This window comes from Coregonus lavaretus, assembly GCF_964263955.1.
Source record: "Coregonus lavaretus genome assembly, chromosome: 8".
Taxonomy (NCBI): domain Eukaryota; kingdom Metazoa; phylum Chordata; class Actinopteri; order Salmoniformes; family Salmonidae; genus Coregonus; species Coregonus lavaretus.
In genome coordinates this window covers 51,431,420-51,446,947 of record NC_139995.1, presented here as the reverse complement: position 1 = coordinate 51,446,947, position 15,528 = coordinate 51,431,420, and the positions used below count along the sequence as shown (strand labels likewise).

At 42.1% G+C, this 15,528-nt stretch overlaps 1 protein-coding gene across 1 annotated transcript in view; it reads right to left on the bottom strand.

Moving 5' to 3' along the window:
* Window positions 1-3,015: 3,015 nt before the first annotated feature.
* Window positions 3,016-15,528, bottom strand: part of LOC311134400 (3'-5' exoribonuclease HELZ2-like) — a 33,175-nt gene continuing 20,662 nt past the window's right edge. Inside the window, exons 9-20 of the mRNA XM_084168078.1 lie at window positions 12,007-15,484; window positions 11,570-11,655; window positions 10,936-11,073; window positions 10,681-10,842; window positions 10,407-10,551; window positions 9,988-10,119; window positions 7,681-7,873; window positions 4,954-5,097; window positions 4,556-4,765; window positions 4,277-4,433; window positions 3,977-4,144; window positions 3,016-3,865 (exon numbers count right to left, since the gene is read on the bottom strand). Coding sequence (XP_084024204.1) covers window positions 3,750-3,865; window positions 3,977-4,144; window positions 4,277-4,433; window positions 4,556-4,765; window positions 4,954-5,097; window positions 7,681-7,873; window positions 9,988-10,119; window positions 10,407-10,551; window positions 10,681-10,842; window positions 10,936-11,073; window positions 11,570-11,655; window positions 12,007-15,484 — 5,129 coding nt within the window. The 3' untranslated portion in view covers window positions 3,016-3,749. The remainder of the gene's footprint in view (window positions 3,866-3,976; window positions 4,145-4,276; window positions 4,434-4,555; window positions 4,766-4,953; window positions 5,098-7,680; window positions 7,874-9,987; window positions 10,120-10,406; window positions 10,552-10,680; window positions 10,843-10,935; window positions 11,074-11,569; window positions 11,656-12,006; window positions 15,485-15,528) is intronic.

Sequence of the window (15,528 nt, the reverse complement as noted above, 5' to 3'; positions counted from 1 at the left end):
TTGTCTCTGATTGGGGAGCATACTTAGGCAGCCTATTGGCAATTAGGTGTTGTGGGATCTTGTTCCGTGAAAGGTATGTTGTTTGTGGCTACCTTGGACTTCACGTTTCGTTTCATTTGTTGTTTTGTCGAGTGTTTATTAAGTTTAAATAAACATGTATGCATATCATGCTGCGCCTTGGTCTGACCCGTCTATCAACGAACGTGACAAGGGTTTCCCAACCCTGTTCCTGGAGCGCTACCCTCCTGTAGGTTTTTGCTCCAACCCCAGGTGTTACTAACCTGATTCATCTTATCAACCTGCTAATTATTAGAATCAGGTGTGCTAGATTAGGGTTGGAGCAAAAACCTACTGGACGGTAGCTCGACAGGAACAGGGTTGGGCAGTCCTGGTATACAGGATAAGAGAGAGAACAAAGGCATTTCATTCCATTTATAACATCTGAATGTGTAACCTTTCACCCCAAAACCAACCACCATTGACCAATCAAACGGTATCAAGTTTACAGTAACCTAAACACTCCCAGGCCCAATCTCCACAGGGTGTCACAGCATTTAAAGGAATGTGTGGGGAATGAAACCAATGTAAATAAGACAGAATAAAACCTTTTTTCATATAGTAATTCAGCGTTCACACAATACAGATACAAGTAACCACAGAGATCATGCATACATATAGATCGCATCAGTTATCCTCAGTGAACAAGTTTCAGATAGAAACCATACATGGATACTATAGTATTATTCTATTACATTCAATAGTCAGTCCTCTGGATACTGTAACAGAGATACATTTTGGCCCCTCAGAGGGGGAAGGGCTGACTAGTCCTTGGGCATTGTCCTTTGTTCCTGGACCATTTGCCATGCAACTCCAGGTGTCAGAGAGCACAAAAATTACAGCCAGCTATTTTACAATCTGCAAAAGAATGTACACACGTTGGATTGGACCTTTAAATAAGTTCAGATGCCAGAAGGAATTTGAGTTGTATGTAGAGACCAGGGGAGGCTGGTCGGAGGATATATAGGAGGACGGGCTCATTGTAATTGATGGAATGGAATTAATGGAACGGTATCAAACACACCAAACATATGGAATCCACGTTTGATTCTGTTTCACTTACATTTACATTTACATTTAAGTCATTTAGCAGACGCTCTTATCCAGAGCGACTTACAGTTAGTGAGTGCATACATTGTTTTTTTATTTTTCATACTGGCCCCCCGTGGGAAACGAACCCACAACCCATGCTCTACCAACTGAGCTACACTTATTCCATTCCAGACATTACAACAAGCCCATCCTCCTATAGCTCCTCCCACCAGCCTCCTCTGGTAGAGACTTATTCATGTTATTGTATGCTTATGCTCGGACTGGTTTGATGAATATGATGGTTTGATGGTATGCTAAATGGAATATTATGAAGTTGTACTGAATTGAAGGCACAACCTATTTTAGTTCCCATAGGAATAGTCATCAGAACCCCACATTTATGTCAAATTAATATAAGCACCATATTAATGTCATACTCCTTTGTCACTCATGGATACGGCAGCAGAGACACAATCATGAATAAAGTACATGTGAAGCAGGAAGTGGTGTTTCGAAGCCACTAGAGGACATCCTCCCTCTGGTCCAAATGGATCCCATTTCACACATCCAGTGATGAGTGCTGATGTGCCAGGACATAAACAGTGTAAGCCTTGACTCACTATAGTCAATCAGTAGTGAATTAACCCTCAGTGTCCTGGCCAAGGTCCAGGTTCACGGTTGACAACTCCGTTGTGTCCTCCTCCCAGAGTGCAAAGAGCCTTGGCGTGACCCTGGACAACACCCTGTCGTTCTCCGCTAACATCAAAGCGGTGACCCGATCCTGTAGGTTCATGCTCTACAACATTCGGAGAGTACGACCCTGCCTTACACAGGAAGCGGCACAGGTCCTAATCCAGGCACTTGTCATCTCCCGTCTGGATTACTGCAACTCGCTGTTAGCTGGGCTCCCTGCCTGTGCCATTAAACCCCTACAACTCATCCAGAATGCCGCAGCCTGTCTGGTGTTCAACCTTCCCAAGTTCTCTCACGTCACCCCGCTCCTCCGCACACTCCACTGGCTTCCAGTTGAAGCTCGCATCTGCTACAAGACCATGGTGCTTGCCTACGGAGCTGTGAGGGGAACGGCACCTCCGTACCTTCAGGCTCTGATCAGTCCCTACACCCAAACGAGGGCATTGCGTTCATCCACCTCTGGCCTGCTGGCCGCCCTACCTCTGCGGAAGCACAGTTCCCGCTCAGCCCAGTCAAAACTGTTCGCTGCTCTGGCACCCCAATGGTGGAACAAGCTCCCTCACGACGCCAGGACAGCGGAGTCACTCACCACCTTCCGGAGACACTTGAAACCCCACCTCTTTAAGGAATACCTGGGATAGGATAAAGTAATCCTTCTACCCCCCCCTTACCCCACCCCAAAGAAAGAAAATAAATACATATATACATATTGTAAAGTGGTTATCCCACTGGCTATAAGGTGAATGCACCAATTTGTGGTCCTCTGTAGCTCAGCTGGTAGAGCACGGCGCTTGTAACGCCAAGGTAGTGGGTTCGATCCCCAGGACCACCCATACACAAAAATGTATGCACACATGACTGTAAGTCGCTTTGGATAAAAGCGTCTACTAAATGACGTATTATTATTATTATTATTATTATTGTAAGTCGCTCTGGATAAGAGCGTCTGCTAAATGACGTAAATGTAAATGTAATGTCCAATCGGACTAATACCATGGCCCCTAGTCTACAATGCATACGATCATAGTCATCCCTCTAGCATACGATTTGTATATGACTGGTTAGATTTGCAAGCATAAACGTGTGGGGATTACTCAGACGACTAAATATTATTCTGTTAGCCAGTGATACTTTGATATGGATGGTTATTGTAACCAATCTTCAGTAGATTTCAGTCCTGTGACCTGCGCAAACTGCTTCATCACATGAATTTCAAAAGAATAATGCAATATTTGTGCTCAACTATTACTTTATTATATGATTTAGATCCAAATCAATACAATCTTTACCATACTACATCTATAATATATATCTACTACAGTATACAAACAGTCTATACACTGGAATACAGCAGTCAAAATAGGATTAACAAATGCATAGTCCTTATTTTACTATGAAACATATTTTATAGCATAACATTTCAGTCAGATTTAAACTTTATTTGGGAAAATACGATAATTTATATGTGGAATGTGATACAATTAAACATTATACCAAAAAGGCCTGCTGTAAAAAAACAGTATAGAAGAACATAGTTTAAACTACATTGTAAAATACAAACAGTAAAAGAGAATACAGCCATACAAAATAAAGGTCACATTACTATTACACAGTGACTTTAGTACTTGATTCATTTGATTCAACAAAAATATACAATATTTCTCAAAAAATAAAATTTTAACTTCACTTTAAATAATAGTGCAGAATAACATCACAGATTAAACAACAACAACAAACAGTAAGAGTGTAGGCAGTAATTAAAAAATGGAGACCATCTAATAAAATTGACAGTTAATTGAAAGGTCACATTAAAAATGACAATGAGTACAGTATTTAATTCATTTGACTTGACATTGAAACTGAAGCCACATCATAAATCTATCCTCAAAAAGTGATTTGAATTTTACTGTTCATTGTGCAGCGATCCGGTGCCGAGACCACGTCTCAATGTAGACAGTGCTTACAGGCTATTTTGCTACTTTGCGCACAGAGATCTTTTCAGCTTCTGTGACGAAGTTCCTTGCTGTATAATGTTTGAGGAGTTGTCTCCAACTGCCACTGCGGCTCAACAGCTCTTGGTTTCCTTTGAGAAAGGAAGAAAATAAATGAGTACAATGACACTGTAGTTTAAAGTTAGATCATCCTCGTTCCAGTGATCTTTAACATTAAGTCCTTGAGGAAACGTCTCTCTCACCGATAATGCAAAGTCCCTCTTTGGCCCTGGTAATGCCCACGTTTATCTGGTTGGGGTCGCGAACAAAGCCCACATTTTTGGACATCCAGGCCCAGTCCGGCTCTGTCTCGATATCCTCGCTGGGTAAGGAGCGCACAGTGGACAGGATGACATAGCGCCATTCACTTCCTGCATGGGAGACGAAGTAGCGTTGGTTATACCCAGGGCTAACCTAACCAGTTCAAAGTTCACAAAGGGACAACAATATAATCACAATCAAGATAGAACTGAAGGGAAAGTAAGAAAGAGTAAAACGGACACCTTGACTTTTTGTGATGGTGGTGACCGTAATTTCGTCCAGTTTGATTTTTCTCAGTTCTTTCTTAATTTCGGCCACCTGGGCGTTGTAGGGTGATAGGATCGCGATACTTTGTTGTTTTATTTTGGATTCTGTCACCAGCAGTTTGGCAAGCCGAACCTGAAATAAACAAAAAGTTACAATCATAAATTATATGAGTTGATTTTGGTAACTAACACAGTGTACCAGTGGCATGGCAAGATTTGAGTGTTGGAGTTGAGAAAAAACAAGAGGTTCCTTACCGCTTCGTTTCTCTCCTTCATATTCGCTTTGGAGTTTTCATTTCCTTTTGCTGTGCTCACAACCAGGCTGACCTCTTCTCCACTGACGTTGCCGAAAACAATGTGTGTCTGCCTGCTGTCAGCCTGAAGGACACTATTTGGGCGATCCACGTCAGTCTTCAGTTTTCCTTCATAATACTCCTCTGATGGGAATTTGCATATATCTTCATGCTACAAAAAGATAGAAGTATTTGTATTTTCTCATTGGACATCAATCTATCTAAATACGTATCTGTGTAGTCAAAGGCACCGTAGCATTTTGCCATTGATCAACAATCATGAGATTTTATGATGTGAATTAAGAGTATCATTTTGAATGAATTCATAATAGACGAAATATGACCCCCCCCCCCCCTTACCATTCTGTACTGGGTATCCAGCATCACTGTCTGGGACCGCCGTTCAAAGTAGCGCTCAAAGAGAGACTTTGACATCCCCAACTTCCTCACAAGTTCATTCTTGATGATGGGACGTAGTTGTTTGTGGTCACCGAGCAACACAATCTTGGAAGTGGAAAGAGGTTATTTCGCCATCAATCTTCATGACTTGCAAATATGATGATGACCTATATAGGCCTTGGCATGCAGTTGATAAAACAGGGTTGCTGTAAAGGCTTAGTTTAAAATAAGATCTACTTTATTAGTCCATATGAGATGGAAATTTGTCTTCTGTCCTTTTCCAACCAATCCGATATACACACATACACCCCACCATTGCCCTCAGAACAGCCTCAATTCGTTGGGCATGGACTCTATAAGGTGTCGAAAGCGTTCCATTGAGATGCTGGCCCATGTTGACCCCAGTGCTTCCCACAGTTGTGTCAAATTGGCTGGATGTCCTTTGGGTGATGGCCGATTCTTGATACACACGGGAAACTGTTGAGCGTGAAAAACCCCCAGAGCGTTGCAGTTCTTGACTCAAACCGGTGCGCCTGGCACCTACTACCATACCTGTTCAAAGGCACTTAAATATTTTGTCTTGCCCATTCACCCTCTGAATAGCACACATACACAATCCACGTCTCAATTGTCTCAAGGCTTGAAAATCCTTCATTACCCTGTCTCCTCCCCTTCATCTACACTGATTTAAGTGGAATTAGCAAGTGAAATCAATAAGGGATCATAGCTTTCACCTGGACTCAACTGGTCAATTTATGTCATGGAAACAGCAGGTGTTCTTAATGTTTTGTACACTCAGTTTACACACACACACACACACACACACACACACACACACACACACACACACACACACACACACACACACACACACACACACACACACACACACACACACACACACACACACACACACACACACACACATTAGGTTTGAGAGGCTGGAGCAGAGAGCAGCCACAGTGCAGTGCCCAGTGAGCAGATAATGGGGTTAAATTCCTTGCTCAAGGGAACATAGGGAGTAGGTAGCACCTGAGAAATTGATGCAGCAATCCTCCAGTTTCCACTAGATTCTATAGCCATAGTCAAAATTCGCTTTTTGGTCTTCATTTAAGGTTAGGCATAAGGTTAGCAGTGTGATTCTATAACAATGCACTGTTTCCATGTCCAAACTCAAGGGTTAGACTACATGCAAAAAACATACCTTTTTTTACAGAAAATTTTTACACAAATGATGATCTTACTGAGGAGCCCCACTGAGGTGAACATTGTATGGCCCAGGCCTAAACAGTTGCTTCTGGATTGAACACCGATGGAAGACGATGTCATTCTACTACATAATAAACATCACAAACATAGGCCTATAAATGATTTACCTTTATTTTAAACATGTATACACCATTCTATACAAAAGGTAATTAAATATTTATTTCATGATCAGTAAAACATCTGTTGTTTATATATTAAGCAATTGGCCATATACCAAAAACCCCAGAGGTGTCTTATTGCTATTATAAACAGGTTACAATTGATATTAGAACAGTAAACAAGTAGTTTTGCATCATACCCGTGGGACACTATATATGCAAAAGTATGTGGACACCCCTTCAAATGAGTGAATTCAGCTATTTCAGCCACACCGTTGCTAACAGGTGTATAAAATCGAGCACACAGCCATGCAATCTCCATATAAAAACATTGGCAGTAGAATGGCCTTACTGAAGAGCTCAGTGACTTTCAACGTAACAACGTCATAGGATGCCACCTTTCCAACAAGTCAGTTCATCAAATTTCTGCCCTGCTAGAGCTGTCCTGGTCAACTTTAAGTGCTCTTATTGTGAAGTGGAAACGTCTAGAAGCAACAAAGTGGTAGGCCACAAGCTCACAGAACGGGACTGCTGAGTGCTGAAGCAAGTAAAAATTGTCTGTCCTTGGTTGCAACACTCACTATCGAGTTCCAAACTGCCTCTGGAACCAACATCAGCACAATAACTGTTTGTCGGGAGCTTCATGAAATGGGTTTCCATGGCCGAGCAGCCACACACAAGCCTAAGATCAAATCAAATCACATTTTATTGATCACATACACATCTTTAGCAAATGTTATTGCGGGTGTAGCGCAAGCAATAGCGTCGGCTGGAGTGGTGTAAAGCTCGCCGCCATTGGACTCTGGAGCAGTGGAAACGCGTTCTCTGGAGTGATGAATCACACTTCACCATTTGGCAGTCCGATGGATGAATCTAGGTTTGGCAGATGCCAGGAGAACGCTACCTGCCCCAATGCATAGTGCCAACTGTAAAGTTTGGTGGAGGAGGAATAATGGTCTGGGGCTGTTTTTCATGGTTTGGGCTAGGCCCCTTAGTTCCAGAATGGAGGCTTTTATAGCAGCAAAGGGGGTACCAATTCCATATTAATGCCCATGATTTTGGAATGAGATGTTGACGAGCAGGTGTCCACATACTTTTGGTCATGTAGTGTATATTGTCTCTTATAAACTGGGTGGTTCGAGACCTGAAAGCTGATTGGCTGAAAGCCGTATACCACGGGTAAGATAAAACATTTATTTTTACTGTTCTAATTACGTTGGTAACGAGTTTATAATAGCAACAAGGCACCTCAGGAGTTTGTGCTATATGGCCATATTTCACACCTCCTTGGGCCTTATTGCTGAATTATACTTCAACGTACCTTTTCTGGTTTGTTGCTGACCAATGGGATGAGGGCCTGAGGTTCCGTTGCCATGGCACATTCATCAATAAGGATCTGGCGTGCACTGACCGTTTTAGTCAGGTTAGGGGTGGAGGCTGCTGAGCAGGTGCACAGAATGACATCGTGTCTCTGCAGCTCATACACACGAGCTTTATTCAGAAGCTTTTTGTAGCTAGAAGAAAAAAATAAAAAATGTATACACATACACACACACACACACACACACACACACACACACACACACACACACAGCGCCTTAGGAAAGTATTCAGACCCCTTGACTTTTACCACTTTGTTACGTTACAGCCTTATTCTAAAATAGATTAAATTGTTTTTTTTTCTCCCCTCATCAATCTACACACAATACCCCATAATGACAAAGCAAAAACAGGATTTTAGAAATTATCAAATTTATAAAAACTAAAATATCACATTTACATAAGTATTCAGACCATTTACTCAGTACTTTGTTGAAGCACCTTTGACAGCGATTACAGCCTCAAGTATTCTTGGGTATGACGCTACAAGCTTGGCACACCTGTATTTGGCGAGTTTCTCCCATTCTTCTCTGCAGATCCTCTGCAGCTATTTTCAGGTCTCTCCAGAGATGTTAGATCGGGTTCAAGTCCGGCTCTTGCTGTGCCACTCAAGGACATTCAGAGACTTGTCCCGAAGCCACTCCTGCGTTGTCTTGACTGTGTGCTTAGGGTCGATGTCATGTTGCTCTGTCACAGCCGGCCGCAACCGGGAGACCCATGGGCGGTGCACAATTGGTCCAGTGTCGTCCAAGGTAGGGGAGGGTTTGGCCGGCAGGGATGTGGGTTCGTTTCCCACGGGGGGCCAGTATGAAAAAAACAACAACAAAAAAAACGTATGCATTCACTAATTGTAAGTCGCTCTGGATAAGAGCGTCTGCTAAATGACTGAAATGTAAATGTTGGAAGGTGAACCTTTGCCCCAATCTGGAGTCCTGAGCGCTCTGGAGCAGGTTTTCATCAAGGATCTTTCTGTACTTTGCTCCGTTCATCTTTCCCTCGATCTTGACTAGTCTCCCAGTCCCTGCCACTGAAAAACATCCCCACAGCATGATGCTGCCAGCACCATGCTTCACCGAAGGGATGGTGCCAGGTTTCCTCCAGACGTGACGCTTGGCATTCAGGCCAAAGAGTTCAATCTTGGTTTCATCAGACCAGAGAATCTTGTTTCCCCTGGTCTGAGAGTCCTTTAGGTGCCTTTAAGCAAACTCCAAGCGGGCTGTCATGTGCCTTTTACTGAGGAGTGGCTTCCGTCTGGCCACTCTACCATAAAGGCTTGATTGGTGAGTTGCTGCAGAGATGGTTGTCCTTCTGGAAGGTTCTCCCATCTCCACAGAGGAACTCTGGAGCTCTGTCAGAGTGACCATCGGGTTCTTGTTCCCCTCCCTGACCGAGGCCCTTCTCCCCTGATTGCTCAGTTTGGCAGGGCGGCTAGTTATAGGAAGAGTCTTGGTGGTTCCAAACTACTTACATTTAAGAATGATGGAGGCCACTGTGTTCTTGGGGACCTTCAATGGTGCAGAAATATTTTGGTACCCTTCCCCAGATCTGTGCCTCGACACAATCCTGTCTTGGATCTCTACGGACAATTCCTTCGACCTTATGGCTTGGTTTATGCTCTGACATGCACTGTCAACTGTGGGACCTTATATAGACAGGTGTGTGCCTTTCCAAATCATGTTAAATCAATTGAATTTACCACAGGTGGACTCCAATGAAGTTGTAGAAACATCTCAAGGATGATAAAGGGAAACCGGATGCACCTGAGCTCAATTTCGAGTCTCATAGCAAAGGGTCTGAATACTTATGTAAATATGGTATATCCGTTTTTTTTTTTTTTATACATTTGCAAAAAATTCTAAAAACCTGTTTTTGCTTTGTCATTATGGGGTATTGTGTGTAGATTGATGAGGGGGAAAAAACAATTTAATCAATTTTTGAATAAGGCTGTAATGTAACAAAATGTGGAAAAAGTCAAGGGGTCTGAATACTTTCCGAATGCAGACCAATTCTAGCAGGTTTCAAATAAAATTCTATAAGAATGTACTGTATATTACAAAGGAATACTGTAATAAATATGACCAATTCTATCAGATGTAGGTTTAAAAGAGAATTCAATTAGAATGTACTGTATATTACAAGAGAATACTGTAATAAATATGACCAATTCTATCAGATGTAGGTTTAAAAGAGAATTCAATTAGAATGTACTGTATATTACAAGGGAATACTGTAATACATCTTTACTCACTCCTCAACTTCTTCGTCTGTCAGCTTCTCTCCCTTTGATTCTCTGGCTAGGTTTATTCTGCGGTCAAACTCTTTTATTGCCCTGGAATCCGGATTTTGTTCTTCCCGTATGCGATGATGCAAGGTAATAGCTCTGAAAATGGTACATAGTGTGAGATCCAAATTCATTAATAAATGCATGAAACATTTGACAAAAAACATGCTGACACCGGTCAGACAAATGATGAAGCAAGCACTACGACCAGGTTATCAAAGACAAGTGAGATGGTTTCCCTGAAAAAGTGGTAAAAAAACATTAAAAAAAATAAAAACATCTATATTTTTCAGTTGAGTCAACATTGGAAAATGAGCTGAAACAACTAAAAAGCTACATTACTTTTTACAGTGCACAACTTGAGAGTGACTGAATGTGTTTTATACCTGAGGTTTGGCTTGGACCGCTCTTGGCGAAGTGACCTGGGAGACAGCTGAAGGATACTGCCTGGGTATGGGTACTCCAGCATCTCCATTTGTCGGCTGTACAGCCTGAGGGGCTTCAGCTTGTCTCCAAACCTCAACAGATACTCTACAGAATGTCCACAATTCATAGAATGTTAGAATGTTCCCTACAGAACTTTACTCATGTTTAAGCTTTGAATGCATTATACATTATTTTGTCATGACAATTTCAAATTTAAGCATTCAAGAAACTTGCCAGCAACCACATCGACAGACTTGTTGGAAGGACCACAGTAGAGAATAACTTCTTTCTTGTCCTTGTCCTTGTCCTTGGGATCTTCAAATATCCTGGGCTTCTTGGAGTTTAGCACAAAGTACCAGTACACAATGTACACTCCTACAACGGTCTTTCCAGTCCCTATGAAACAGGTGTTGTTTATATTCCAGTAAACATAGAAAAAGGGCCATATAACAGCTTCAGGTATTCTGGTAGTACTATTTAATAACTTACCAGGTGGCCCTTGTATGAGTGTGAAGTTGTTATTCAGAGCTTTCTCCACTGCATCATATTGACTCTTATTCAGCTCTGGGAGACCTTCTGGTGCCTTTTCTCTCATGAGTCGGTGCCGTGGTACCTCGGATTGCAAAGCTACAATCCCCAAGAAGACAGCAAAACAATACTTTCAAACATACAGCTTAATAATGACACTGAACTGTAAATCCCCTCAGACATACAGCTTAACAATGACACTGTGAACTGTAAATCCCCTCAGACATACAGCTTAACAATGACACTGTGAACTGTAAATCCCCTCAGACATACAGCTTAACAATGACACTGTGAACTGTAAATCCCCTCAGACATACAGCTTAACAATGACACTGTGAACTGTAAATCCCCTCAGACATACAGCTTAACAATGACACTGTGAACTGTAAATCCCCTCAGACATACAGTTTAACAATGACACTGTGAACTGTAAATCCCCTCAGACATCCATATTAACAATGACATTGTGAACTGTAAATCCCCTCAGACATCCATCTTAACAATGACATTGTGAACTGTAAATCCCCTCAGATGTAAAATGGGATTACGTGAGACAATTAATTTTTTTCTATTTATGTTATTGTCCAGTGCTTACCTCCTTTTGGAATGGGTTGTCCTAGGGCTATTTTCTGCACAAGCTCATTTGCAGACACAATGTTGTTCACAGCCATTTCTTTACGTCTAGATAGTAGAAAATGTTAAACACCATTAATTATAATATACTGAATTAATATAGGAACATTATGCCTATCCAATACAAATATTGGATTTTACTTTTACATTAGGACCTTATTTTAAACAGAATGAAATGTGGGTAGCGCTGTATTTTATGGTGCAGAAATTACCAGGTATTTACTAAAACATTCTATGATTAATGGTAATTACATTTTAAGCACCATTTTGTTGACTTAGTTTTAAATAGGTACCGGAACTGTAATATAAAGTGTCACCATAATGTCTATACATTTGAAATGACAATTGATCAATTCATGGCTCTCTCTTCTTTCTCTTACTAATTGATTTAGTACTTACACGTCTGGTAGAAGCTTCGGGATTATCTCAACCGTATATGTTGTCTTTCTCTGGGAGACACACTCTGGAATGGTATCCATTGGCAAATGGTTGATGTAGAAGTGCACTTTTCTGGCTTGATTTGGAGACTTCTTCTTTGGTTCGTCGAACTTGGTTGTAACACCATGAGCCACCCATGTGTAGTTTGTAGGGCCCACTACTTCCTCTGATTGGTCAGGGGTTGAGGCCAGTTTCAACCCTCTTTTTCGGATGCACAGTAAGCACTTGTTAAGGTTGCATTCGATGGCCCATTCTTTAATGTATTCGAGAGGAAGGTAAAAACTTCCTTCCAGTCTTTTCCCTTGCTTCAGCTCCAGCTCCAGCTCCTCAATGATTATGATGTCACTTTCATCCACAGCATTGGCTGCAGACTCCATCTCACAAAGTGGTCTCCAGATCCTCACATACTCTCCAGTGTTGCTATATTCACTCTTGGATGGACGGTCTGCACATTTGGAGAAGCATGTGATAGGGCTGTGGGCGTGGTCTACACACACCTCAAATGTTGGTTTGATGCACATCAACTGAACAGTGGGTGTCCAATAACCTCGCTTTCTTTCAGATGTAATTTGGACTTGAAGTGTGTCTCCTTGCTTCAACTGGAGAGTAAGATCAACATAGTGTTCCATGTCAATTTTCTCATCTTGTCCATGTGCCGTTCTATGAGAGTCATTCCCAGCGTCAAGCAAATCCATTGTGGCATGTTTTGGCACCCTCTTTACATTTTCCATTTGCTTTGTTGTGGCACTTAATATGAGAGACCTTGCTATGTTCCATTGTTCCTGGTCAATCGCGTCAACAATGGCTCGCCAAGTTGTTTGTGAAAGCTCGGTGCATGCAGAAGAATTTTGCACCCTTTTTAGCTCTTGGTGAGTTTTGGCAGTGTCAACTGAGTACACTCGTCTTCTCCATGTTAGAGTCATGCGATTCTCGTTTGAGTCGTACAGTGGTTGATCCTCCAATTGCAAATCTCTGTACATAACAGGCAAACTGTCTGGAAATGAGTGCCTGTCAAACGGAAACGAAAGCTTGAAACTGTCTTCTACCTGAACACCAACAACAAATGCTATCTTCAAAGCATTTTGTTTCTTCATGTCCATGGCAAAGGAGATCATCTCGGCCTTCTTTTCATACTCATTGGCCTTCTTGTATCTTTCTTCATTCTTCTGACCCAGAATGTCAATCTCTTGTGTAGAATATTGAACTGGAGTGACATTTAGGATTGAATGCATTAGCCTTTGCAGGATAACATCCATGTAGCGACGTATGGGCGAGGATGCTTGTGTGTAGGACTCAAGATGCAAGGAATAGTGCCCAACAGTTGCCTTATGGGATGAATTGGAACGGATGACATAGGCTTTGCCAAGACACTTCCTAAACTTAAATATCACTGGAAGGAGCTGGGGATAGATGTCATCTGTAGCTATCAGATCAATCATTCTGTCAGTGTCAACTTCCCCGTTCTTGGCAGCTGATAGGATCTCATTCCACACTGATGTTAGCACAGGGAAGCTTTGGCTCTCCATTACCTCCTGGTCAAGGTCATGGTCAAGGTTGTGCCTTAGGTGTGAGGACAGTGGTATGATGCCTTTGCACTGCTCTTTCAAGTCTTCGACCATTTCAGGGTCAGGTCTTGCTTGACATCGGAGAGGAGTGCAGTGCATGGTTTCTTTTGCGTTGATCAAAAATTCAGACACAGAATTGTTGAACAGTACACTAAGCTCCTCAATCATCTGATGGGATCTCCTCTTCCCCGGCATCTGGTGATCGTCCAGTCGTTTATAGCTCCAATCCTTGCCAAGCCTGGCCTTCCTTTGGACTTTAGCAAAACGATATGCCACAGCAACACAGTCTTCTACAGTATCAAACTTGGCCTCTTCTCTTGACCGCTTACTGATGATGTCCTCCGCCTCTTCATAAGACAACTGTGTATCAGAATTGATCTGAGAAAGCTGGAAGTTCTTGTCAATGATTTTGTCTGTTGCCTTGTCTACTTGTACCACTAATGAAATCACCATACGATCTCGACCAGGCAGCAGACTCAAGTGGTTGATGCTAAATGGTTTTGGGAACATGTAAACTGGGTCTTTAGGGCGGTAAAATGTAGCACCCTGTTTCTGTGCATAATCATCCAAGTAATCACCAACATTCACAAAATATGCCACATCTGCTATGTGAACTCCAACCTCATAATGGCTTTCCATGTCAATGACACTAATTGCATCATCCAAGTCTTGGGATTTATTTGGGTCAACAGTGAAAGTAGTCAACTTTCGGAGGTCATGTCTGTTACCAATTTGGGTGTCTTCCAAGGAACACATTTCAGCTGAAACATGTCTGGGAGGTGATGGTTCGACTTTAAATTCTGCATCCAAAATCCTTAAGCCTTCCTCCAAAGATGATCCTATGGGAGCAATGTCTATCACGCGTCCTAATGGGAAGGTATACTTTTCATTGTTTTCAGTTTTCGAGTTCCAGGAAAGGACCTCCACCATAAAAACATGATTGTGTTTGATGTCTTCATCAAGGTGTTGATATCTGACAATCTCCCATTGTCCATCATCGTGTTTCCATATTGGAATGGAATTGCGACTCCTTGCCAAGGTGCATATTTTGGTGGTTTTATTATTGAGGGGTACCATTATCATTCTGTGAAAAGGATATTTAGACTTCACTTTGGGTTTATGGTAATCTTCATCTTCGAGGGTACAAGCAAACACACGACGGGGTTCAGCTGCCTTGATGGTTCCTAACACCTTTCCCTGAGGAAATACTTCTACTACCACTTCGTCACCAGCGAAGGACTTGCCGAGGTTACCTCTACCTTTGATGATAATGTGCTTAGTTGGGTTGTCAAATGGTATGATATAACCTGCGTTATGTTTCTCCATGACCAATTCCCCTCGCTTGTACCGATTTGGCTTCTCTCTCAACAACTGCAACAAGGCATCTCTTTCAACTTCGCTACTATCGTATGGTCTATTTTGTTCTACTACATTTTTCGATTCTGATTTGTCTCCATCAGATGAATTGTAGTTTGCCATGTTTTGCTCCTCTTGTAGCTGTTGGAGAATTGCATCCATGTTGTTCTCTGTGCCAAACATAACTGACTGAGCGCTGGTCTCATCCAGGTATTCTGACCGTTGGAATCTTGACATTTCCTTGATATCGCCATCAATGAAGTCTTGTGTAAGGTGTTTCGGTTCAGCACTTTCCTTTGTTATACAATGGTCAATGTAGTTCTTCCAGATTCTTGAGCACTTTCCAAAGTAGCATAGAGCGGCAGCATCGCCAACCACAACAACCTGGGATTGAGCCCTAGTCATGGCCGTGTTCAGCACGCGAGCATCGTTGAAAAACTCCACACAATGTGAGTCAGAAGGGTGAATGCTGTCACGGGTTTGAACGGCTGTCAATACTATTGCTCTGAACTGTTTGCCTGTCAAGAAATAATGAAAAAATTGTATGGTTAAGGACTCATTA